A 27,693-nucleotide genomic window follows, 5' to 3' on the forward strand; every position below is an offset into this window, starting at 1 on the left:
GCAGAAGGAAAACAAGAATATGTTATAACTGCAGAGAAACGGGACACTTCCAATCTGAATGTCCTAAGTTAGCTAAACCAGCAGACATTAGAGCTAAAACGACTGAAGGAACTACTAAGAAAAATGCACGAGCATTCCAGCTGACCACTCAAGAAGCCGAACTCATTCCAGACGTGATAGCGGGTACGTTCTTAGTGCATAACGTCTATGCAAAAGTATTATTTGATTCTGGTGCAAACCAAAGTTTCATTAATACTGCATTCTGTCAAGCTCTTAACTTACCTTTAAATACCCTTAGGCAGATCTTTACTGTTGAAACGGCAGATGGAAATTTTGTCAACATAGACAAGGTTTTGCAAGAAGTAAAGATAGAATTGTTAGGTCATAAGTTTTCTGCAAACCTGTTACCTATGAATTTAGCCGGATTCGATGTGGTATTAGGAATGGATTGGTTAATAGCCAACCATGCTCGAATCCTGTGTGATAAGAATTCCGTAGAAATCCGTACCCCCACAGGAGAAGTAATTCTAATTACAGGAGATAGACCTCAAAAGCCACTAAAATTCATTTCAGTAATGAAATTGGCTAGTTATTCAAGGAAACAAGAAATGGTGTATATGATTTCTGTAATCATTAACACTAAAAGTAAGGAACTTCAGGACATCCCTATAGTTTCAGAATACCCAGATGTTTTTCCAGAAGAATTACCTGGTTTACCACCTGATAGGGAAGTAGAGTTTAGAATTCATTTAATTCCAGGTACTGCACCAATAGCTAAGACACCTTATCGATTAGCACCTACTAAAATGCTAGAATTGAAAAAGCAATTAGATGAATTACTAAGAAAAGGATTTATACAACCTAGTTCATCCCCTTGGGGTGCACCAGTGTTGTTTGTGAAAAAGAAAGATGGATCAATGAGAATGTGTATCGATTATAGGGAATTGAATAAAGTTACAATTAAGAACCGATACCCATTACCTAGGATTGATGATCTTTTTGATCAATTGCAAGGAGCTAGGTATGTCTCTAAGATAGATTTAAGATCTGGATATCACCAATTGAAAGTACAAGAGGAGGACATACCTAAAACTGCTCTCAGAACTAGGTATGGTCATTATGAGTTTACAGTCATGCCCTTTGGATTAACAAATGCTCCAGCTGCATTTATGGACATGATGAATAGAATCTGTAAACCATACTTGGATAAATTTGTAATCGTGTTCATTGACGATATACTCATTTATTCCAAAAGTCAGGAGAAACATTGTGAGCACTTGCATGCACTCTTAACATTGTTAAGAAAGGAAAAGTTTTATGCCAAATTCTCGAAGTGTGAATTCTGGCTACAAGAAGTGCAATTTTTAGGTCATATGGTGAATCACGAAGGAATTCACGTAGATCCTGCTAAAATAGAAGCAATCACGAATTGGAAAGCTCCACGAACGGCTATGGAAGTTAGAAGTTTTCTAGGATTAGCTGGATATTATAGACGATTTATTAAAGATTTCTCTAAAATAGCTATACCTTTAACTAAGCTAACCTGTAAAGCCGTTAAGTTTGAATGGGGATCTAGACAAGAGGAAGCTTTTAGGATTCTAAAGCACAAATTGACAAATGCTCCAATTTTAGCTTTACCCGAAGGAACCGATGATTTTGAAGTATAATGTGATGCTTCAAAATTAGGATATGGATGTGTGTTGATGCAACGCAAAAAGGTAATTGCGTTTGCCTCTAGGCAATTGAAAAAGCACGAAGAAAATTATACGACTCATGACCTAGAACTAGGAGCTATAATTTTTGCTCTTAAAATTTGGAGACATTATCTGTGTGGAAGTAAGTTTACTATCTATACGGACCATAAGAGTTTAAGGTATATATTTGGGTAAAAAGAGTTAAATATGAGGCAAAGAAGGTGGATGGAAATCTTAAGTGATTACGACTGTGATATTCAATATCACGAAGGGAAGGCAAACGTAGTCGCAGACGCCTTAAGTCGTAAATATCATGAAAAGCAAAAGCGAGTCCGTGCTCTTAGGTTAAATCTACAATTAGATTTAATGGAGCAATTGAAGAAGATTCAGGGAACGGCAATCAAAGACGATGCCGAAGGAATGAAAGGTTACCTAAAGGAATTAGAACAAGGAAACGATGGAATTTGGAGATTCCACAAGAAACGAATTTGGGTACCTAAGCAAGGAGAATTAAGAAATAAGATTTTAGAAGAATCTCATAAATCTAGGTATACTGTACATCCAGGAAATAATAAGATGTACCAGGATTTAAGAAATAATTTTTGGTGGATAGGAATGAAAAAGGATATAGCCGAATACGTATCTAAGTGTCTAACCTGTTCACAAGTTAAAGCCGAACATCAGAAACCTTCTGGACTACTACAACAGTTAGAAATGCCTGTATGGAAATGGGAACTCATAACAATGGATTTTGTTACTAAGTTACCCAAAACCAGAAAAGGTAATGATGCTATTTGGGTAATTGTGGATCGATTAACCAAATCAGCTCATTTTCTACCAATGAAGGAAACCTTTTGTAACACCCCGAAAACGCGTTTGGTAATTAACCCACGTTAATACTAAAAGACGGGTAAAGTACCGCTAGTAGTAAAAATAACCCGGTAAATATTTGGGATTTAATATGAAATCCTAATATTAAATACAAGCGAAACAAAGATTTAAGGAATTGAGTTTATAAGAGCCCGAGTTAACGGGACTTAAAACACTACGGATTATAACTCCCGGAACCCACCAAGTTAACTAGGTAAAATTAACCTAGTTAGTAAAGGGTAATTAAATAATAAACTATGAGTTATAGTTTCATATATGAATCTCTAAACTTGAGGGACAAAACATGGGCAACTAGAATAGTGTTTTATTAAAACACTTATAAAAAAATAATAGAAATCAATACACACACATACGTATGCGACCAGGGGAAAGCTCCATGGGAGCTCAAACCCTAACTTCAACAAAACCCTCAAATTGGAGGATCAAACAAGGGTCAAATTCGGATTTGAACACATAGAAACGGTCACCAAGTCAAGGGGATCGTAAGGTATGTCGAATTTCTAACATTCTTGAAGTTGTAAAAATTGGATAATCATTCTAATCGCGAATTAAGCATGGATTAGAGAAGCTATGGCTAGATTAGTGATGTATATTTGCTTAGGAACAAAACCCTAAGTGAAAATCATACATAACATGCTAGGGATTGAATGATTGAATGATTTACCACACTAGGTTAAGTGGGTTTTAATCATATGGTGAATTTGACGATATGATTGTGATTAGGATCATCATGCATGGTAGTAATAGGGATATAATTAAACAATTTGCAAGTTTGAGTATTTGATCATAAGTGATAGTGGTGAATTTTGATGTTAATCTTGGTAAAAATAACTAGTTATGAACTAGTTGCAAATGTGTAAAAATGTATGCACATTAGGTGTTTGTTAAAATGCCTAAGTGAAAACTAAAGTGTTGAAATTAGAGCGAAAACGCGCATTTGAATGATATGGTGATTTCGCGTAATATGGAGTGAGAAGGGTTCTAAATATAATGTTGATTTAGGCTTAATGTAGTGAACCTTGTGATTTAAAGTGGTTAACTTTAATAAGCTAAGTTAACTAATCATGAAGTCGAATAGTAGTTTCGACGTATGAAATAAGTGAGATGGAATAGTCGTGAATGATTATGACTAATCTAACCATCTTACAATTTACAATGATAGTTTGACGATTAACAAGCTAGGTGAAAGCTTGGGAACAAAGCGGGTCAAACGAAGAAAAAATGACGGAAAAGCATAATTTGGAGGTAAGGTAAGTAAAACTTACATTCTAGTTATTTGATACCTATTGGTTTGATAGGTCGTGAATAGTAAGTCTTGTTTTAATTTATGATGTTCCGACACGGCAAGTGCGGTCCGGAACAAAAGACAATGGTCATAAATCATGTTTAATGGACAAAAGGAGCTAATGCGGTAAATTAGTCATGAAATGACTAAAAGATAATGAGTTTTTAAATGGTTACCTTATAATGTAAACCATTGCAAATAATAAGGGTAAAATGGTACTTTGGTCATTTGTGGACAACATACGTTTAATTGGGGAAAGACACATTATAGCTTGGGTTATAATGGGTCAAAGAAATCAATAGAAGATTTACAAGTAGAACGACTATACGGTGTAAACCGAAGTTAGTCATATAAATAAGATGGTAATAAATACCACCTCACAGAGTTTCATGGTCCTTTAGACCAAACGGGTCAAAAGGTGAAATTATCACCCTTTGACAAATATTGACTAATAATTGTTGAGTTATGTGATCATAGAAATAAATATCAGATGGATATGTACATCGCTATCGCTTGGCGGCTACTAAGGCAAGGTATCGAAACGAATCAATATACTAATTCGAGCCAGGTATGTATAATTGGTCAAATCATCATTAGAACTTGAAGTTCAATGAAGGCTAAACAAGTTAAAATGGACATTGGGTTATCTTTTAAGTAAACTGAATGATTTAAGTTATTGTCATTGTGTTTTAAGAACATGATGTCTATTTAAACAAGATCCTAGTTCTAACAGTGGAATTTTGGTCAATTGCGACATCAAAAGTCCTTTGTTGTAAAGAAAGGGTTTAAGATGTCTAAAACGCCCTCGTAAGCAAAATCGAGTAAATGAACCTTAAGAGTCGTTTAAAAACAAGTTATATGATCAAGCAAATACTTTGAATAAGTATAGAGAATGAAAAGGGTAAATCTTTGGTCAAAACACTCAATATGAGTCTTTGTCGTAAATTAGCAATCCGACGAGAAAAACTCGGATTATATAGATCATCTCTTTGAGCTCACCACAAATTTAGTTGTGGTTGAAGATCTCATAATAAGTAATGTGGTATAATAACGCTAGAAACGAATGAAAGCGTTTCATGCTCAAAATATGCCTAAATACCCTTAACGGGTCAAATTACGCATATGAGCGTAAACGGGTTTAAGATACGTAAGAAACCCGTGACTTGAACCTAATATGATAGAAATTATTGAAATTATAATTACCGTGAGAATAAGGATCAAACAAACATGTTTCGTTTGATAAAAACATGAACGGGTCAAAATTTCGGCAAATTGAAAAAGTTAGATGCAGGGTCCACCGTAAATTACGGTGACACCGTAATTTACGGTGGAGCTGATATGGTTACGGTGGTAACCTACTGTTGTACGGTAGAGGGATATGAATACAGGAGCCACCGTAAATTACGGTGTCACCGTGATTTACGGTGGAAATGATTTTCAAGTCCTTGTTTTTCTTTTGATAATCAATTGATTCCCGGACTCCTTTGGACATGATTTAAACCCCGTAAGACTAAAGTATTTCATGTTTATGAAATGTAGGTACACTATGGGATGCCGGAAGACGATCAAGCTCAACGAAGAACCGAACACGATAAAGATACACGCTTCCGCACTTTGTAACGTTGTAAATTTTAAAACAACGATTTCGATCACATTTTGTAGAATAACTTATGTATTGTAAAAGTTTTAGTAAACCTGTATTTTTATAGCATGTGTAGTCTTAACTACACATCTAATCGTTGGTAATTACATACAAAACCGTTAATTAGTAAGCAGGGTGTTACAAGTTGGTAATCAGAGCTCATGGTTAAAGAGTAAGGTGTGTTCGGTTCGAGGCTTGATCGCAAATCCGGTAAGTACATGTATGTTAATAGCTTAGCATGCTAAAGTGTTGTAAACAACACATAGGGCTATCGTGTGATACACGTTACCCTAATTAAAATGATTAATATGGTTGATGAAAATACGCGCGTTGACGCGTATAGTAGAAAAAGCCTTGTATTATAATACGAGCGATTATTGAAGTTGACATTACTAACTCTTGTGAATGTTGTAATTGAAGGACACTCACGTCTGAAGATGACGGGAGTTGAACGAATTATGGATATGATGATGGAACGGTCCGAGGTACGATAGGAAGAGCATACTCATCAAGGACCAAAATCGCGTAACGGCCGCGAACAAGACTAATGACAAGAGAAGCCCGTTAGGGCAAGCATTACCAGGTGCACACTTTTAAATTTAATCGTACGAGTCGTTATATGCAACAAACGCGTAAGTAATAACGGTTGCATACACATATGATAGAACTTGGAAAACCTGATTTCCAAGAGAAATTTAATAGGAAATGTGTTATTCACAATGATGAATAACAAATAAATAACAAGACTTGTTTATATAGAAACTTGGACAAGAGTGATCATCCAAGTAAATATTCTCAATATAAATCCTATTGAGAAAAGCAATGATCACATCAATGAATGTGAATAAACGTTTATAAAAAGAGACATTGTACATGTTCAAGGAATAAACGACTAAAACTAATAATTGTTAACTAACAATTAAATAAAGTTTTACCAAATGAAACCATAAACATGGAGATAATTTGAGACGTTACTTACATAGGGCGTGATGTGAAAACTATAAAAAGGTCGTGTACGTCATGTGTTAAATCGCTTACTCTGGCCAAGTAAGTAGTGGTATATGATACCACGAGTTTCTTATAGCGGACACATTTACATCCGATGTAGTAAGGGCGGAGTAAATGGGACTAATTAAAAAGTACCCCAAATGAATCAGATAAGCAAAATATTTGATAATAATGTAAACGCACAACCGAGTGACTGAAGTGTATTACATCAGGATAATGAGCCCGAGCAAAGGGACAAAGAAGCAAGTAAAATGATTTAGACAAGTATTGGGAGAGAGTGTACTTACACTCGAACCCAGAAAACGCAAGCATGTAGAATGATTTAGACAAGTATTGGGAGGGAGTGATACTTACACTCGAACCAGAAAACGCAAGCATGTAGAATGATTTAGACAAGTATTGGGAGGGAGTGATACTTACACTCGAACCCAGAAAACGCAAGCATGTAGAATGATTTAGACAAGCATTGGGAGGGAGTAATACTTACACTCGAACCCAGAAAACGCAAGCATGTAGAATGATTTAGACAAGTATTGGGAGGGGGGTGTACTTACACTCGAACCCGGAAAATGCAAATATGTCCTTAACGGGTCGTTTTTGTAAAACGTCAAACTTAAGGACAAAGTCAGAATATAAAAATGAAACCTTAGACTACGGTCAAGGTCAATTAAAGTTCAAGAGCGAAAATAAACGATTCCAAACATAATAAGAGATGCCTTGAAGCTATATATATATATATATATACATTTGAATATAGACAAGAATAAAAGATGATCTATGGGATCATCATAACCTACGGGATTAAACACAGTGTTAAGGTCTACGTGACCAAAAAGAACCTACGGGTCAATAGTGTAAAGCAAGGGAACAAGTTATGATTCCCCGCGTAAAATGAAAACGGAAGAGAATAAATTATGGATTGTCAATTTCCTTGATATGAGTAATTGACATAGTTAAAAAGGAAAAACGTTAAACTAAAATTCAGTTTTAGTAAGAAACAACGTTTTAACAAACATGAATACTATAGACGAATTTGGAAATAACAAATATCAAAGAGTATGGGTCTTAACATCGATAGGCGCAAAACGATATATTCGAAAAGTGATATTTTCGAAAATGAAATGTGATATAGATTAAACATGATGTAACACAATCACGGTCAAGAAATGTAATGTGAAGTAGAATCACATTATAACCAAGCAAGCGGTAAAAAGTAATTGGACTAATAAGTCTAATTAGGGAGACTCGTCAAGGTCATTTAAATAAATTTGGTTTGCTTGTAAACGGTAGGTTCGGTATGACTGAACCGAATAAATAAATCTGAAAACAAAAGAAAGTATTGCTAAAAGTGAAAGATTTCACTAAAAGACCTTTAAACGGGTCAAAGTAACGGATTCATAAGTAATTCGATGGTATATGAAAGCGATGGATATCGCTAAGTTAACTAAACTAGTGGAAATAACGAGACTACGTTATTTCGAAGTTACATTATGTCATAGGAGATACGTAGAAGTTCTGTAACCAAAAAGACATTACCATAATTTTTCTGGTAATGCTAACAATTGGTTAAAGTATGAGTAATGCTTAAGAGATTACTCAAGTCAAACGCATTGAGTTTAGAAACTCAATGAACTAGGTAAGCGAGGTTTCGAGGACGAAACCTCTTTAAGGGGGGTAGACTTGTAACACCCCGAAAACGGGTTTGGTAATTAACCCACGTTAATACTAAAAGACGGGTAAAGTACCGCTAGTAGTAAAAATAACCCGGTAAATATTTGGGATTTAATAAGAAATCCTAATATTAAATACAAGCGAAACAAAGATTTAAGGAATTGAGTTTATAAGAGCCCGAGTTAACGGGACTTAAAACACTACGGATTATAACTCCCGGAACCCACCAAGTTAACTAGGTAAAATTAACCTAGTTAGTAAAGGGTAATTAAATAATAAACTATGAGTTATAGTTTCATATATGAATCTCTAAACTTGAGGGACTAAACATAGGCAACTAGAATAGTGTTTTATTAAAACACTTATAAAAAAAATAATAGAAATCAATACACACACATACGTATGCGACCAGGGGAAAGCTCCATGGGAGCTCAAACCCTAACTTCAACAAAACCCTCAAATTGGAGGATCAAACAAGGGTCAAATTCGGATTTGAACACATAGAAACGGTCACCAAGTCAAGGGGATCGTAAGGTATGTCGAATTTCTAACATTCTTGAAGTTGTAAAAATTGGATAATCATCCTAATCGCGAATTAAGCATGGATTAGAGAAGCTATGGCTAGATTAGTGATGTATATTTGCTTAGGAACAAAACCCTAAGTGAAAATCATACATAACATGCTAGGGATTGAATGATTGAATGATTTACCACACTAGGTTAAGTGGGTTTTAATCATATGGTGAATTTGACGATATGATTGTGATTAGGATCATCATGCATAGTAGTAATCGGGATATAATTAAACAATTTGCAAGTTTGAGTATTTGATCATAAGTGATAGTGGTGAATTTTGATGTTAATCTTGGTAAAAATAACTAGTTATGAACTAGTTGCAAATGTGTAAAAATGTATGCACATTAGGTGTTTGTTAAAATGCCTAAGTGAAAACTAAAGTGTTGAAATTAGAGCGAAAACGCGCATTTGAATGATATGGTGATTTCGCGTAATATGGAGTGAGAAGGGTTCTAAATATAATGTTGATTTAGGCTTAATGTAGTGAACCTTGTGATTTAAAGTGGTTAACTTTAATAAGCTAAGTTAACTAATCATGAAGTCGAATAGTAGTTTCGACGTATGAAATAAGTGAGATGGAATAGTCGTGAATGATTATGACTAATCTAACCATCTTACAATTTACAATGATAGTTTGACGATTAACAAGCTAGGTGAAAGCTTGGGAACAAAGCGGGTCAAACGAAGAAAGAATGACGGAAAAGCATAATTTGGAGGTAAGGTAAGTAAAACTTACATTCTAGTTATTTGATACCTATTGGTTTGATAGGTCGTGAATAGTAAGTCTTGTTTTAATTTATGATGTTCCGACACGGCAAGTGCGGTCCGGAACAAAAGACAATGGTCATAAATCATGTTTAATGGACAAAAGGAGCTAATGCGGTAAATTAGTCATGAAATGACTAAAAGATAATGAGTTTTTAAATGGTTACCTTATAATGTAAACCACTGCAAATAATAAGGGTAAAATGGTACTTTGGTCATTTGTGGACAACAACCGTTTAATTGGGGAAAGACACATTATAGCTTGGGTTATAATGGGTCAAAGAAATCAATAGAAGATTTACAAGTAGAACGACTATACGGTGTAAACCGAAGTTAGTCATATAAATAAGATGGTAATAAATACCACCTCACAGAGTTTCATGGTCCTTTAGACCAAACGGGTCAAAAGGTGAAATTATCACCCTTTGACAAATATTGACTAATAATTTTTGAGTTATGTGATCATAGAAATAAATATCGGATGGATATGTACATCGCTATCGCTTGGCGGCTACTAAGGCAAGGTATCGAAACGAATCAATATACTAATTCGAGCCAGGTATGTATAATTGGTCAAATCATCATTAGAACTTGAAGTTCAATGAGGGCTAAACAAGTTAAAATGGACATTGGGTTATCTTTTAAGTAAACTGAATGATTTAAGTTATTGTCATTGTGTTTTAAGAACATGATGTCTATTTAAACAAGATCCTAGTTCTAACAGTGGAATTTTGGTCAATTGCGACATCAAAAGTCCTTTGTTGTAAAGAAAGGGTTTAAGATGTCTAAAACGCCCTCGTAAGCAAAATCGAGTAAATGAACCTTAAGAGTCGTTTAAAAACAAGTTATATGATCAAGCAAATACTTTGAATAAGTATAGAGAATGAAAAGGGTAAATCTTGGGTCAAAAGACTCAATATGAGTCTTTGTCGTAAATTAGCAATCCGACGAGAAAAACTCGGATTATATAGATCATCTCTTTGAGCTCACCACAAATTTAGTTGTGGTTGAAGAGCTCATAATAAGTAATGTGGTATAATAACGCTAGAAACGAATGAAAGCGTTTCATGCTCAAAATATGCCTAAATACCCTTAACGGGTCAAATTACGCATATGAGCGTAAACGGGTTTAAGATACGTAAGAAACCCGTGACTTGAACCTAATATGATAGAAATTATTGAAATTATAATTACCGTGAGAATAAGGATCAAACAAACATGTTTCGTTTGATAAAAACATGAACGGGTCAAAATTTCGGCAAATTGAAAAAGTTAGATGCAGGGTCCACCGTAAATTACGGTGACACCGTAATTTACGGTGGAGCTGATATGGTTACGGTGGTAACCTACTGTTGTACGGTAGAGGGATATGAATACAGGAGCCACCGTAAATTACGGTGTCACCGTGATTTACGGTGGAAATGATTTTCAAGTCCTTGTTTTTCTTTTGATAATCAATTGATTCCCGGACTCCTTTGGACATGATTTAAACCCCGTAAGACTAAAGTATTTCATGTTTATGAAATGTAGGTACACTATGGGATGCCGGAAGACGATCAAGCTCAACGAAGAACCGAACACGATAAAGATACACGCTTCCGCACTTTGTAACGTTGTAAATTTTAAAACAACGATTTCGATCACATTTTGTAGAATAACTTATGTATTGTAGAAGTTTTAGTAAACCTGTATTTTTATAGCATGTGTAGTCTTAACTACACATCTAATCGTTGGTAATTACATACAAAACCGTTAATTAGTAAGCAGGGTGTTACACCTTTAGCATGGAAAGGTTAGCCAAGTTGTATGTAGATGAAGTAGTATCTTTACATGGAGTCCCACTCTCCATTGTATCGGATAGAGATAGTCGTTTTACTTCCCGTTTCTGGACAAGTTTCCAAGAAGCAATGGGAACTCGACTCAATTTAAGTACCGCATATCATCCTCAAACGGACGGACAAAGTGAAAGGATGATACAAACCCTGGAAGACATGCTCCGAGCATGTGTAATTGACTTTGGTGGTAATTGGGATAGCCATTTACCATTAATTGAATTCTCCTATAACAATAGTTATCATTCGAGCATCGAAGCTGCTCCATTCGAAGCACTATATGGACGCAGGTGCAGAACTCCCGTATGTTGGGCAGAGATAGGAGAAAATCAGTTATCGGGTCCAGAGATTGTGCAAGAAACTACTGACAAGATATCACAAATCAAGGAAAGACTGAAGACTACTAGAGATCGTCAGAAGAGCTATGCAGACAATCGCCGCAAGCCGTTAGAATTCCAAGTCGGAGACAAAGTACTATTAAAAGTATCTCCTTGGAAAGGAGTAGTACGATTCGGTAAGAAAGGAAAACTGAGTCCCAGATATGTTGGACCATTCCCAGTAATCCAACGAATAGGACCAGTAGCTTATCGTTTACAACTACCAGAAGAATTAGCGGGAGTACATGATGTGTTTCATGTATCCAATCTCAAGAAATGTTTATCAGATGAATCCCTGGTAGTACCTCTTCAAGATATAGAGGTAAATGAAAAGCTGAAATTAGTAGAGAAACCTTTACAAATAGAAGACCGGAAAATCAAGTTTCTCAAACACAAACGACTAGTGCTAGTAAAAGTCAAATGGGAATCCAAGAGAGGACCAGAATATACTTGGGAACTGGAATCAGAAATGAAGCGAAAGTACCCTCATCTATTTCAGTAAATCTCGAGGACGAGATTTTTCTTAAGGTGGGGAGGATTTAACAACTGTCACTAAAATCAATAGTTAGGACAATAATTAGTCAATAAGAGAACCCTAATTGAGACACCCAAGTAATTCTGCACTAGCCCTAAAATTTTCAGAACAATCAGAATCAGGATCAGGGCCCCTAAAACTCGAGGGGGGTAAACCCTAGTTGAATAGTTATCTAAACAAAACGATGTTTAGCTCTGATTGGCCAAAATTGTTGATTCATGCAAGCTACTCCCGTGCATGGCAAGTCTAGGACAAATAGGTATCCCTTACGGACCGTAAGGGATCAGGCTTACGGTCCGTAAGCAAGGCCAAATTTTGGCTATAAATAGCCGACCTTGGGACTTGCACAGGGGAGTTGAAACGACGTAAATTGTCTCTGTGTACGTCGAGTTAGAGCTGTTATATTACAATTAAACACACACGATCACGAGGTGCTGCCGCAATCAGGGTAATAACTCGATCGCTATTACGATTCAACGTCCGATCGATTATAACTATCCAACGATTGTCCGAGTGCTGCTCAAATTGAGCTTGTACTTTGTTATTCATTGTGATTTCAACTTGAATGTTTGAGTGCTGTTCGAATTCGGACTATGCTCTGTCATTCGTTGTGAATCCATTGAATTATTAAGTATCGCGCTTGATAATAGTTGTGAGGGTTTAATCTCGTGAATTGACGTAACTGCTGAATTAGTTACTAATCCTGTTTGTGTATGCATTGTTATTTAAATTAGGTTAAAAGGCTAATCAGTAAAGCTTATACTCTGCTCGTAAATCTGCAATGTGAGTCATTCCTCTTTTATAAACTCTTTTCTCACAGTTTGTGAGTCAACTGTTTTACAAAACTCCAAGTTATTTTCAAAGTTATAATTACAGGGATTAAGTCTATGTAATCACCAAATTACAGCCGGTATGTGGGGTTTTGTATACATTACTTATTTCCCGTCACACTTGGACAAACGGGTGGCCAAGGGGTGATCTGACCACAGTCACAGACACCATTGGACAAATGGGCTAGCCAATGGATGGTCGAGTGACAAGTACTGTGGGTAGTTGGTTTGATATCAGAAACATTGTAATTCCCCTTAATACTGTAGATTATAACAAATGTGTCGTTTTCAGTAAACTGAATGATTCACTCAGTATTTCCCCGCTGACAAAACCTTTTTCAAACATGTTTCAGGTGATCTGGTATGAGCAAAGAAAAGTGCCGTGGAGCACTCCCAGCTTAGAAAAGTGGCTCAATGTAAATAATAAATGAACATGTTTTGAAAATAAAGATTTCCCTGAGAAATCACATTATTGTAAATTTCGGGAATTTATCCCTAAGTTATGAAACGGGCAGTTTAAATTATTACAAGATCCTGTTTTTAAAAAGACTTCCGCTGTCGCCTAAATTAAAATACCACGGGATTCCTGTCCCGCGGCCCCTGGAACGGGTCAAACCGGGTCGGGGGCCGTGACATATTGTTAAACTAAAACTTCAATAGAATCTTAAATCCTAGCTAAACAAGTTTCGAAATTCATAATAATATTAATATGTTAGACTAAATATATTATTGATATATATAATAAAATTATTATCAATAATATTAATAATAGGTTTAGAATCAAATATAAAGATTCAAAAAATAAGAATTCGTACAAAGGGCATCAAATAGACTCTGATTGATCTCATTCAATCAACACTAGAGCCGTCTTATCGAACTCTACGACATTAATTAATATGTACGAGTTGATGGGTTACATTTATATTAACTCATTTATGTCAATATGGTATGTAAATGTCTATGTCTTTGTTTTGCATTTACAGGAAATATCTATACTATATAGTTTAAATTGTTCAACCCGTGTAACACACGGGGAACTAACCTAGTAAGTCATATAAATAAATTCACCCGACAACAATTTCTAAATGATGATGTCAATTCTTAAATCCATGATGTCATTTCTTATTTGAATTTTAAACAATAAATAAAAAAATAAAATTAAAATATGTAATTAAACCTTTATAACTATAACCCTACTTAAATTATATCCCTGCAGCTTATTAATTGGGCCAAACTTTCTTCCCCAATTAAACCCTGATTCCTTTGCACGTCATCCTTCTCTGGAAATCCAAACGGCCTATGGAGAAATGCATCCTATATCCACTCTTATTTAAATACTTCATCATCATCTTCAGATATCATCAAGTTCTGTGTTCTTTTACCTCTTTCTTACTCTTAAAATCTCAACGATTATTGTACTTGCATCCTACCAACAATGGATAATGATGCAATTAGTTATATTGGGCAAATCTCTGCTGAGAAAGATACATGGAAGTTGAAGGTGCGAGTATTACGTTTATGAAAGCAAGCTTATCAGATCGACATGATTTTAATGGATGAGAAGGTATTTTGATTATTACAAAGTTCTTAACTTTATGTTTTGTAGTTTTTTTATACTGCTACATAATAGATCTTTTATTTTATTTAGGGTGATAAGAGTCAGGTGATTGTAAAGAAGGTTTTGATGTCTGTGTTTGAAAACCAGCTTGAGGAAGGTAGTGCAGTCGTTCTTAGCAAGTTTGGTGTTGGTGAGATGAATGACAAGTTCCCTATCATCAAGCATTCGTATAAGCTCATCTTCTACCATCAAACAAATGTCAAACGCTGTGAAGATTTCAAAGGACCTTTATATGGTTTTCAGTTGGTTGATTTTCATCATATAATAAATCGCGATGTTGTCGTTGAATCAACAATTGGTCAGTAATTTTTTTTTTTTTGCATTAAGGCTAACTAATTAGACTTGGTCATTTTATTATGTTAATGTTAGTGTTAATTTTGTTCTTGTTTTTGTGTTTTTAGACGTAATGGGTTATGTCGTATCTACTATCGAGATGGAAGTGTTTAATCGTTCTGGAAAGGAAAGCAAGGGGATAAGTTTTGAGATTTTTAACTTGAGGTATCAAATTATGCCCATGGTATTGTTAACTGATTATACCATTTTCCTTTTTATAATTATGTGCTTTGATGTTTAGATAATTATTTTAGTTTCATGAAATTATCTTTACAACTGATGTTTCATATATGTTGTAGATTTAGTTATGTATATGCCACTATGTTTTATAATAGCCTTTTATTATGGTTATAGTAGAGAGACGATTGCTTGTATTTTGTGGAATAATTTTGCACAACAGTTTTCCACATTTCTTCAAGGCTATTTAAGTGATGGAGTTGTCATTGTTCTACTTCAATTTGCCAAAGTTCAGAATTGGAAAGGTACTTTATATATATCAAATGATTATCTATAAAAGTAGAGCATTTTTGAAAGATTATGACAATTATAATTGTTTGCATATTTTTAATAATCTATTGCCAAAGTTAATAGATGTTTTCATTTTACCTTTGTAGGCAGCCCAAATATTCAAAATGCATTTTTTGGTAGTCGATTGTTTATCAACGTGGATGTTGAGGAAATAACAATTTCAGGAAGAGGCTAATCTTTAAGTCCTTTTACATTTTATAATGTCATTCAAGTTAGCGTTTATAAGTATTGTTTTATGTTTTGTGTAGTCTCATTCAAGTGAGCATTTTTAAGTATTGTTTTATGTTTTTGTAGTCTTATTCAAGTGAGCAATGGTGAAGGTTCTTCACAGATACACCAGCTGCATTGTCAAGTCATACTGTTTATTCTTCTCGTGAAGAATTCCTAAAGAAGAACCACAAAAAGTATGCTGAAGAGATTTGGGATATTACCAAGGTAATATCTTTTAATAAACATATAAGTATGACATCTTAGTGTTAAGTATTTTCTGTAGTCGAATACAACTTAAAGCATATCTTCATTGTAGGAGTCTATATTTGTTGTTCTTGGTACTATAAGGTCTATTGAGGAGGATTCAATGGTTTTATGTTGCATGTTCGAAGTGTAGCAAGAAGGTTATTCCTGCTTTGTGTTAAGTATTTTCTGTACTCGAATACAACTTAAAGCATATCTTCATTGCAGGAGTCTGTATTTGTTGTTCTTGGTACTATAAGGTCTGTTGAGGAGGATTGTGAATGGTTTTATGTTACATGTTCGAAGCGTAGCAAGAAGGTTATTCCTGCTTTAGAGGTTAGTGGTTTGAATGATATAGATAGAGAAGTTGTTGCTGATGATGTTGGTGTATTTTACTGTCCCAACTGTAAAATTTGCTCTCCAACAATTATTCCTAGGTACGCTGAGTATAATATTTTTTAATTTTAATACATCTAAAAAAATGCTATATTTTAAATTAATTTTTTTTTGTAATTTTAGATACAAAATACGTGTTAGGGTTCAAAATACATTTAATATTGCTTTTAGGATGGAGAGGAACATGGTTGGCCAAGAGAAGTTAATGATTGGGAAGAGATATATTTGTTGGAAATTTGGTGAATGGGTATTTAGTGAATTATAATTTAATGAAATTATAATTATTAATAAACTCTTCATATGGTGAATTAAAGACTAAACTCTTAAGTAGAGTTTTAATGTCATTTAATTTGAGTCTTTATGCCTCAAATTAAGTCTCTAATTAAGTGAGACTTTTCACTCATCCTCAACTCTTGTATAATAATAGGCTATGTGCCTCATCTGAGAGAAAGAACATCTAGAAAAATACAAGAGAAGATACATGAAAATTACATGAATATATGGAGAGTAATTGAAAAGAAAATTGACTTGAAGACCCATGTGTTGGGTACTTAGAGAGATATGTTTTCTCTATTCGATTTCACCACCGTCACATCTTTATTTGTTCCATAAGTTCAAACACTACAATTATCCGGTGTAACCTCGGGCGCGTGGCCATCTTCGGCAGTACTGACTGCTTTGGCTGTTGTACCCTGGGAGATAGATGCATCGTCTTTGATAGAGGCGTGAAATCTGTTTTAAGGGAAACGTGTTGAACACGTGCCTCAACCAAAATTGTCAACATTTTAGTGTGCTCTTTGTTGCAGTCAAGGAGTATTTTTCAAGACTCAAGATGTCACACCCCGACTGCGTAATACAACAAACCGCGGCGGAAATGTCGGGGAGTGGAGTAACAAAATCATTGTTTTACAACACATGGTAATTGAAGTTTTGTTTTACTGATTTAAAATGTTTACATTGTCTAAGAATTTAAGAAGCATAACATGAATTAAACTGTCTTTCATAGTTTTAAGTCACTAAGGCCCTTGTCCGATCCTATGTTTGCATCATGATCATCTAACAAAGCACCTGAAACACATGTGAAAATAGGTACGTCAGCATAAAAATGCCCGTGAGATACATAGGTTTTGTTGATGCAGGATTCATGACTTGTAGGTTAAAAGAATGTTTAACAAAAAGTAGTCATGAACTTTATAAAAATGTTTTCTTTTATAAATCGTACGAAAATCGATAAGAAATCAGATGATATAAATCGTACGAAAAATGAGTTTGTATAAAATATGTCGTTTGTAAAACAATGTCTTGTGAAAATATGTCATTTGTATAAAATGTATCATTTCTTTGTCGAAATGATTTAGATAACGCTAAAATATGTAATATCATAAAATCACTTATATATAGGAAGTACCGGCGGTGTATCCACCATGCTTTTATCATGTTACACATGCCTCGTTATTTAAATCACTTACCAATAACCAACCAAAATGTCTTGTTTAACTAATATCAAATGTTCATGTATAACAATGTTTAATGTCTAAATGTCAAGTGTAAATCATGTCTTGTATAGCAAATGTCAAGTAACAACAATGTTTTGTATGGTGAATAAAAAGTGTTTACTCAAACCACATGTATATGTTAATGTATAATCAAATGTCATGTAAAACCAAATGTCATGTATAAAACAATGTTTTTGAATAAACAAATGTTTGAATCAAAAGTTATGTTTTGGAAAACAAATGCTTTTATTGATAAGAACATTTAATGAGTAGTGTTTATCGTATACATCCAAGCCTTGCGACTGACGGACAAACCCTTAACAAGTTAAAGGCTTATCAATTATGTATATCGGATTCTGTCATTCCTTACGTCCAAACAAACCTAGGATTCCAGGAATGGGAGTTGTCAATTCCTATGGTACCACTACATACTACCGAGCGGCATGATCAGTGTTAATGAATGTACTTTTGTCCCGTTAAACAAACCAAATGTCATACCAAATGTAAGCATGTTATGTAAAAATCATGTACTAAGTATGCTAAGTCAACATACGAAGTAGAAATGTCATGTAAATCAATGTGCTAACAGTAAACATACATAGCAGAAATGTAATGTAATACAATGTGTCCATATGCTAAGTAGTCATGAACCTTATAAAATGTTTTCTTTTATAAATCATACGAAAATCGATAAGAAATCAGATGATATAAAAGATAATGCACGGTTAAATAAATAACCAAGTAAAAATGAGTTTGGATAAAAATATGTCGTTTGTAAAACAATGTCTTGTGAAAATATGTCATTTGTATAAAATGTATCATGTCTTTGTTGAAATGATTTAGATAACGCTAAAATATGTAATATCATAAAATCACTTATATATAGGAAGTACCGGCGGTGTATCCACCATGCTTTTATCATGTTACACATGCCTCGTTATTTAAATCACTTACCAATAACCAACCAAAATGTCTTGTTTAACTAATATCAAATGTTCATGTATAACAATGTTTAATGTCTAAATGTCAAGTGTAAATCATGTCTTGTATAGCAAATGTCAAGTAACAACAATGTTTTGTATGGTGAATAAAAAGTGTTTACTCAAACCACATGTATATGTTAATGTATAATCAAATGTCATGTATAAAACAATTTTTTTGAATAAACAAATGTTTGAATCAAAACTTATGTTTTGGAAAAACTAATGCTTTTATTGATAAGAACATTTAATCAGTAGTGTTGATCGTATATATTCAAGCCTTGCGACTGACGGACAAACCCTTAACAAGTTAAAGGCTTATCAATTATGTATATCGGATTCTGTCATTCCTTACGTCCAAACAAACTTAGGATTCCAGGAATGGGAGTTGTCAATTCCTATGGTACCACTGCATACTACCGAGCGACGTGATTAGTGTTAATGAATGTACTTTTGTCCCGTTAAAAAAACCAAATGTCATACCAAATGTAAGCATGTTATGTAAAAATCATGTACTAAGTATGCTAAGTCAACATACGAAGTAGAAATGTCATGTAAATCAATGTGCTAGCATGCTCAGTAAACATAAATAGCAGAAATGTAATGTAAAACAATGCGTCCATATGCTAAGTAAACATATGTAACAAAAATGTTTATGAAATCAATGTGCTAGCATGCTAAGTAAACATACATAGCAAAGCATAATGGAACTCATGTACTGTATGCGTACTAATGAACATAGCAAGTATATGTCATGAAAGCACGAAAAGCACGAAAGTAACAAGTAGGCACATGTGTATCACCCCAAAATATTTGAAAGCGGTAAAAGAGAGGACTATGTACTCATTTGATATTGCTTAATAGTCTTGGAATAACAACCACGTATCGCTCGAAGGATCACGGAATCAAACGGTACCTAAATAGGTAACTACGTTAATAAACCAGACCTAAATCGGAAGATCGGATAGAATGAGGTCTCGTAAACCAAATGGGTATTGGAACTCATATGATATGGTTTAACAAAGCCTACATACTAAGTCGGAACCTATCCTAAGTGCTTATGACCCGTTGCGACTCGTTAAGGTAGTTTACGCTACTTTAACGTGTCATTCGCGCAAAAGCGCGTTCGGACCGCCTAACTAGCCCTATGACAAGTATTATATGCCTTAACATGTCTAATAACATTGAAAAATCAGTTTATATGTCAAAATTTAGGTTACATATGCTTAAAATGAAATTATGCGTAAAAAGGGCATTTTGGTCATTTTCCTAAGGCATATAAACTACCTATCATACAACTAACTAAACGAAGTGACCATAAGGTATAACCTCAGAAGGTTATTCCCTATACAACTATGGTCACAATATATGTTTGGTCGGATCCTAATGATCGACCAAACGGGTCGGGTTCGAAAGTCTAAGCGGTTGTTTAGACCGCTTACTTACGACCCTATATAAGCACTAGACTAAAAGTGACGAGCTAAACATGTTAAAACATGTTTAACTAAGTTAGAAAACAAAACAAAGTGTTTTGATACCCGAAAATAGCTTCGTCGCAAAATACACATAAATACGTATTTTGGCCGAAACTTTGACTCGTCACTACGCCTAATCAACGTGGTAATCAGTAGGTAGAGTCACAAGGGACTATAACCATCGTGATTACGCTCACGTTGCAAAGTTCAAACGAACTTTGTGTTGACCAATCATGGTCAAAGCAGAAAGTCAAACATTGTTTGACTTTCATGCTTGAAATGCATAACCAAGCATGAAGGAGACTTACAAAGGGTCCAAGCTTGGATCAAGAACAAAGAAAACTGATATTTGGAGCCTTCAACAAGTGAGAGAGCTTCCAATGAGCAGGTAGAAGAAAAGGAATGAATGAGCAAGTTTGAGTGAAAAATTGATGGGTATTTATAGATTTTTAAGCTCCATTTGATCTTTGACAAGTGTTTTTGAGAGGATCAAAGCATGATCTTGGCCATACACATGTTGCCCATAGATTAGAATACCAGGGGAGCACAAAAACAAGCCCATAGTATGTTAAAACAATGTTTAAAAACCATGGCAGCATCTGAAATAAGTGAAAACAAGTTTTCTGCCCAGCTAGGGTCTGTCGCGCCCCGCGTAAGACATAGCCAGGTCTTACACGCCCCGCGACCGAGCTGCTGTCCAGAAACACTTTCAAAATTTACAGTTTCAGTCCTGCATGCTTATAAGCTGATTGTTGACACGTTTAAGCCCCGTTAACCCATTTTCAAGGCTCTATAATGATGTCAAAGTATAGGGAACATGAGATATGCTTGAAAACATCTCGGATGTCGGTTTGTTTGGTCGTACGGTCACGTTATTCGGTTAATTACGACGAAACACGAACGGACGCGAAAACGATCCAAATTTCGCGACGAATGGTATTTTTGCATGCCAATCACTAAAATAAAATATTTTAATGATTACAAAAGTATTTGGATGTCCGGATATGTTCAGAACGTAAGATATGCGCGTAAATGCAAACTTGTGCAGTTTTTGACGCTTTTAGTCCCTGTTTGATCAAAAAAGTTTATTTTCGCATACCGAACCCCTCAAAGCCTATTTTTAAGCTATGTAAAGGATATTTATGGTATGTTTAACTTATGATCATGTTTCAGAGTGTACGTTACTATACGAATCCGCAGACTTTCGCAGTTTGTCGCAAATAGTCCCTGTGAGTGAATAAACTTGTTTTAGCCATACCAAACCCTTCAAAACTTATTTCTTAGTTATGTAAAGGTTATTTAAGGTATGTTAAGCTTATGTTGATATTCAAAGTGTTTGTTGCATTAAACTGATTACGTTTACGCATCAGTTTGCATATAACTTTCCAGAAAGCGATATGGAGTTTGAAATCGAACAAAAATTGAAATGAGAAATTGTCAAACATAAATGAACAAATATAGGGATCAAAATACATTGTTTTATTGATAATTGAACTGTTCAGAGTTTGTATAATGATTATATGAGCACAGATGTCACACAAGATGATGAATACTCGAGTCTAAGATGCTATCAAGTGCGCGTGAAGGACTCACCAGAGATGCGGCTTGAATCAAGATTGGTATATATAATTGTATTTTATATTCCTTTTATTTAGTTATTACAACCGGTATTGTACTATGATATTTCCTACGAATAACGAGAGTCTCGTTAATATATATTTTGTAATTATATTTTATAAAAGGTGAACCTAGTTCCTACAAACTTAAAACAGATTTCATGAGATTGTTGCTACAATCTTAAAACCTTATTTATAAGGATTTTGGGTTCACAAAAGGATTTATAATAAAAAAAATATTTTTAAAGATTATGATCTTATAAATATTTTCTTTTGGGAAATATGTATGTGGTACAACTTGTTGTGTTTAAATTTCTTGAGATTGAGATACAATCTTAAATCCTACACCGTGGTACAAAACGAATAGTTTTGGTTCAACCGTTTGGTTTTTGAAACGATTTTGGGAATTGTTAATTTTTTTAACTTTTGTGTTAGATCGGGTTTATTAGTGTAAATCATACGTTTTTTTGTAAACCTTCAATTCTCTAACATGTGTGTTAGACCGGAGCTATTAGTGTAAACCATATGTTTTTTGTAAACGTTAAATTCTGTTAAGATCGGAGGCCCTCATTATTGTGTTTGTTTGTAATACTTGAACAATGAATGAATGTAAAACAGAGATCTAATGCAGCGGAATTGAAAACAAACTTTGTAAACACAATCAAAGGGAAATAGTTTTCAGTAAACACATGTTTCTCATTAGTCGAAAGATTTACAATACAGAAATGATTACAGATATGCTTACATACTAAAGTTTCCCCTCAGCATGATGATCACTGGTTGATCGCTCAAGATGAAAGGATTGGAGGAGATAAACTCACTCAATCAACCAAATGTAACAGTACAGGGTACTGTTCCATTTATAGGCAAAATAAACCACTGAAGCATCTAAGTTGACGTCACCATGAAAATGACATCTAACAACCTAACAACCTTTAACGACTGTTCTTATACAAACACTGTTAACTTAACCACTGATTCTATACAATACAAGTAACAAACTAAACTACTGCTTTCTCCTTCCATTATTGCATGCCAAGCACTGATGTTTGACTATCAGTGCTTTCCACAAAGTTGATCAATCCTTGAGTGGGTAGTTCTTTAATCAACAGCAGTACTTAGATAGCATCAGTAGATTGAACCAGCAGTGATTTATCTTTAACAGTCTTTAGGACTTCATCAGCAGTTTGAAGGACAACAGCTGTTGTATACGGACAGTGGATAGAGGACATCAAATGTTATAAAAACTTTCAAGGGGAAATCCTGGTGTAAACTACTGCTTATGATGAATCCACTGTTGTGAACCAGTTTTGGCTTTAATTATCTGTTCCTCTGATAGGGTTCAATCCCAACAATCTCCCCCTGGAACAGATAATACCAAAACCCTTCATTATTTGTAGATCTTTATTGCCTCATCAACAGTTCCCTTATTTGCCCTTTGAGTTGTAACTCAAAGTCTAAGGCATCTATATCATCTTCATCCCTGCACAGTGGAAAATCAAGGAGATCCTGCAAATCTTCAAGACTTAGGCCAAGTGCTTGTTCCTTTGTTATTTTCTTCACTTCTCCACTAGACTTGATCACGGTCAGTACATGGGTCTGTTTGTCAGTTTTCCACTTTAGTACTTTTGAGTCTAGTGGGTTTCTTGGGAGATTTTTATTGAATGATGAGTTTGGTGATGCTGGCCTATTGATGACTGACTGAGCAGTGCTTGCAGGTTGATTTAGGCCAAGAGTTTCAGCTATCATCTTCTTAATGCCCTCTTTTACAAGGTCATCTCCTACCATTAATTCTTTCACTGTTTCAGCATCCAACTGTTTGTGTTGTCTTCTTTTATATAGAGCAGCACCAGCTAGAGCAGTGGCTCTCTTGATTTGCAGCTTTGGTGGTCTTGTTGAGACCTCTGCTTCAGAGTAATCAGGTTTTTGTGGAACTTTTATATCTTTCTTCCTTAGTTCCTCCAACCTTTTGTAGGTGGCCCTGAGTTTATCTTCTCTCCATCTCATCACTTGATTTTCAGACCCATAATCAGCATCAATTAATTCCTCTTTCATTCTCCTCAGCTCTACCTTTTTGTCAGGTCCATTCTTCTTGTACTTTGCCCAATCAGGAGGAGTATGTTTGACTTTGTTTTTTTTACCATGTCTTGAATCCTGGCTGCTTCACTTTCCAGCTCAGGAATGGTCCAGTCTTTATACATGTATTTTTCTCCTTTGTATTTCTTGTAAGCCATGATGTTATCAACATAATCTTTTCTCAGGGACTCATATGCCCTTTCTGAGATTTGCTGACATACATTCTTTGCAAATTGCTCCAAGGATCTGACTTGTGAGAGCAAAAATTGATAATGTCTCTGAATTTCTTTGTCAGTCTTTCCTTGAGCATCTCTTTTGGAGATATCCTCTGCTTGTTTAGCTTTAACTTTCAAATATTCTTCAATGTTGTTAGGCCTGGGATATCCTTCAACAGATGGTAATCTCCTTTTAGCAGGGTCATCCTCATAATAGAAGGATTTGATTTCTTCTCTGACTGCTATAAGCTCAAGAGGAAATTGAACACCTGCTGGAGCTATTGGCTTTTCAATCTGAGCTGATGAGAGAAGAACAGGGTTTGGTATGGTAACAAGTGATAGAGATTTTAAAGATGTTGGTGGTGGTGAAGTATCATCATCTTTCAAAATTAACCTTCTCCTTTTTGGTTGAGGGGAGGCTGATGATGTTTTGGGTGGATCAGTGGTGGTGATTTGAGTGGAAGTGATTTGTAACTGGCTAACAGCTGTTGAAACAACTGGTGTTTCAACCACTGTTGCCTTTATAACAGATGTTGTAGCATCTGTTGTCTTCTGTTTTTTGGCAGGAGATGAGGGTGATGTTGATAATGTTTTTGGTGGTGAGGTGATTTTTGGTGGTGGTGGTAAGGCAGTGGTTGTGGTGTGTGTTGAAGTGGTGACAGATGTTTGGCTAATAGTTGTTGAAAGTACTGAAGTATCAGCAGTTGTTGATACAACAGGTGTCACAACAACTGTTTGGGTGGAAGATTGATGTTGGGGCTTTTGGAAGGTGGTTTGGAAGTATGCTTTGTGAGTTTGGATGGTGTGGATTTGGGTTCCCTCACTTTTCTAGTGGGATTCTTTCTTTTTGGCTCAGGATTTTTAACATCCTTTGGCTCAGAACAACCCTGCCCATTCAGCTCCATATAAGCTTTTTTCTCCTCATTCCACCTGGAAATATCCTTTGCCGCTCTGTCCCTTTTTACACTTGCTTGTGCTTCAGCAAGTGCATTTGTGGTAACATCAATCTTTTTACTACCATCTGGCAAGGGAATGTTTTTAGTCATGGCATCTTTTTCTGGTTGAACATAAAGACCATCAACTATTCCCTTCTTCTTCCACTACTTGATTTTCTCCCCCCTTTTGGCATTATCTGGAGGTGGATTATCAATGAAGAGAACAGTGGGAGGAGCTTTGCCAGTGGTGTTCAGGAATCAGGATATGGGCTTTTATAGCTTTGATGTCAGCTTGAGTATCTTTGAATCGACTCCATGAGATTTCTAAATTTTTGTATTTGAATCTCATGCTGCTGATCAGCTAATTCCCTTTGTTGTTGGAGCAGTGGTTGAAATAAACTCCATAACTCATTTGCAGCAGGTGAAGATTGTGCAGATGCTTGAGCTGGAGCAGTAGTGGGTGGTACATTTTGAACTTTCAACACCTGTTGCAGCATGTCTTTGATTTCTGCAACAGATGTATCCAGTTTGTCAATTCTAGGTACTTTAAACCATCACCCAACTTAATGGGATCATCTGATTTCCCACTAATAGTGGTTGCAATAGTGGTTGACTCAGGGAATGTATTCCAAAAGTCATCCACTGATTCCCCTTTGTCTTGGTACTAGGGTCTTCTTCCTTCAACACTTGATAACCTTTTGATGGTACCAGTGGTCAAAACAAACTCACTAGTGGTTATCAGAGGTGCTATAGAAGGAATTGCCTTCAAGGAAGTCTTATTGATGTAACCACTGTCCAAATGCAAACCAGTTGGTTCAGCATTTGTAGTGGCTGCTTCACTTGAACTACCACCAAGAGTTACTTGTAACTCAAGGGGTGTAACCTCCTTAGGTTGTGTTGGTGGGTTAGCAATGATTGATACATCAGACCCAGTCACTTGTTGAGGTATGTTCTCATTGACAGGTGATTGAGAAGGACTGGTTTGTGCCTGGTTCAAATCAAGAGCATCCAACAGTATTTTAGTTTGTGGGGGAATTGTGGAGGTGAGGTTGGGTGTAGAAAGAGAATTGGCCCCGGGCATTGGGTTGTGGATGATGGAAGCAAGTGATTCCAGAGCATCATATTGTGGTGTCCCTATTTGTACAGCCTGTTCTTTTTTAGAGGAAGCAGGAGGAGTTTCAGGTAAAGGTTGAGATCTTTCTACCATCTGCTGTGAGGAAGTAGCAGCAGTGGTTTCTTGTGACTTTTGTGCTGTCACTGGCAGTTGCTCTGGGATCTCATCTTCCAGAGTTTCCTGCTTTGTGGGTTTGGGGGGCTTTTGTGTTTTCTTTTGTTTTGGCCTTTTGGTGATTTTAGGTGTGGGTTTCAAAGCAGTTGTTTTGCTGCTTTGATCACCTAGAGCAGTGGGCTCAGCAGCAGATACCTGAGGAGCAGTGGTAGCTGCTAAATTCTGCTCAGGCACCTCTGCTTTTGTTTTGCAAGGTGTTGATAATCTTGTAAAAGTTTCAGTTTGAAGCCCATTTATTTGAAAATAGTCACCTTGTTGGTACACAGAAGCATCATCCTTACCAAATTTCTTTGTAAAATAATAACTTAGAAATCTTGGAAATAGTAAGAATGGCTTTTTATCAACATTTTTAACCAATCATTAAAGATTTCCTGGGAATAATTAAAGTTTTCATTTTTTAAGATTGCATATCCCAGGTATTGAATCTTTAATGGTATTTCATTAAAAGCAGTTGTTTTATTTGAAACACACATTAAGAGGGTATGGAATAAAAATCTTGTTGCAGGAGGGAAGTAACCTTTTTGTAAGGTATCTCTCCTCATTTCATCTGCATACCCCCTTTTAAGAAAATCATTTTGAAGTTCATTTTTAGTGAAGAGGTTTTTACCTTGCTGATCATTCAGTTCGAATACCTCTGAGATGGATTGTGGTGTGATTTGCACTGTATTGCCCATTAAAGAAGAATTAATGGCTATGATGTCTTCACCTTGTTTTTCAAGGGTAGCATTTTTCCAAAATTCCCTCTGGGTTTTCAGGTAAACCGGAGCATCGGCTGTCAACAAAGTTTTGTACTTTGATGCAGACATGGTGTCAATGATGGAATCGAAAGCATCGGTGGTGCCGGGTTTTGTAAGGAGACCCAGATAATTGTGAGGAGATTTGTATGGTATTTCTATGGGTGTAGCCTTTTGAGTGGCCTTTTTAGGAGATGATTTTGAAGTGGATTTTGCAGATGACTTTGATTTTGTCATTTTGGAAAGAAGATTGACGAAGGATTTGAGAGACGAAGATGGAAACTGCTTTGAGAAAGGAATTTTTGTGAATTCAATTCGACAGTAAAACCCTGTTTGGGGGTTTTGAAGAGGGTTTTATAGAGGAAAAAGTGAAAGCTGACGTGGCAGTGGTTACAAAAGTTCTGACCACTATGTACTGTCCACGTGCCAGCCCCTGATGAAATG

At 35.5% G+C, this 27,693-nt stretch overlaps 1 protein-coding gene across 1 annotated transcript; it reads left to right on the forward strand.

Moving 5' to 3' along the window:
- The first annotated feature begins 14,541 nt into the window (after positions 1–14,541).
- Positions 14,542–16,699, forward strand: LOC110933470. Its single transcript, XM_022176691.1, has 10 exons — positions 14,542–14,607; positions 14,755–15,022; positions 15,126–15,222; positions 15,412–15,539; positions 15,672–15,755; positions 15,834–15,843; positions 15,906–16,020; positions 16,112–16,165; positions 16,267–16,475; positions 16,558–16,699. The coding sequence occupies exons 1-10, from the start codon at positions 14,542–14,544 to the stop codon at positions 16,697–16,699; spliced, it is 1,173 nt and encodes a 390-aa protein (XP_022032383.1).
- The last annotated feature ends 10,994 nt before the right edge of the window (positions 16,700–27,693 follow it).

Source organism: Helianthus annuus, chromosome 4 (assembly GCF_002127325.2).
Source record: "Helianthus annuus cultivar XRQ/B chromosome 4, HanXRQr2.0-SUNRISE, whole genome shotgun sequence".
In the NCBI taxonomy this organism is placed as follows: domain Eukaryota; kingdom Viridiplantae; phylum Streptophyta; class Magnoliopsida; order Asterales; family Asteraceae; genus Helianthus; species Helianthus annuus.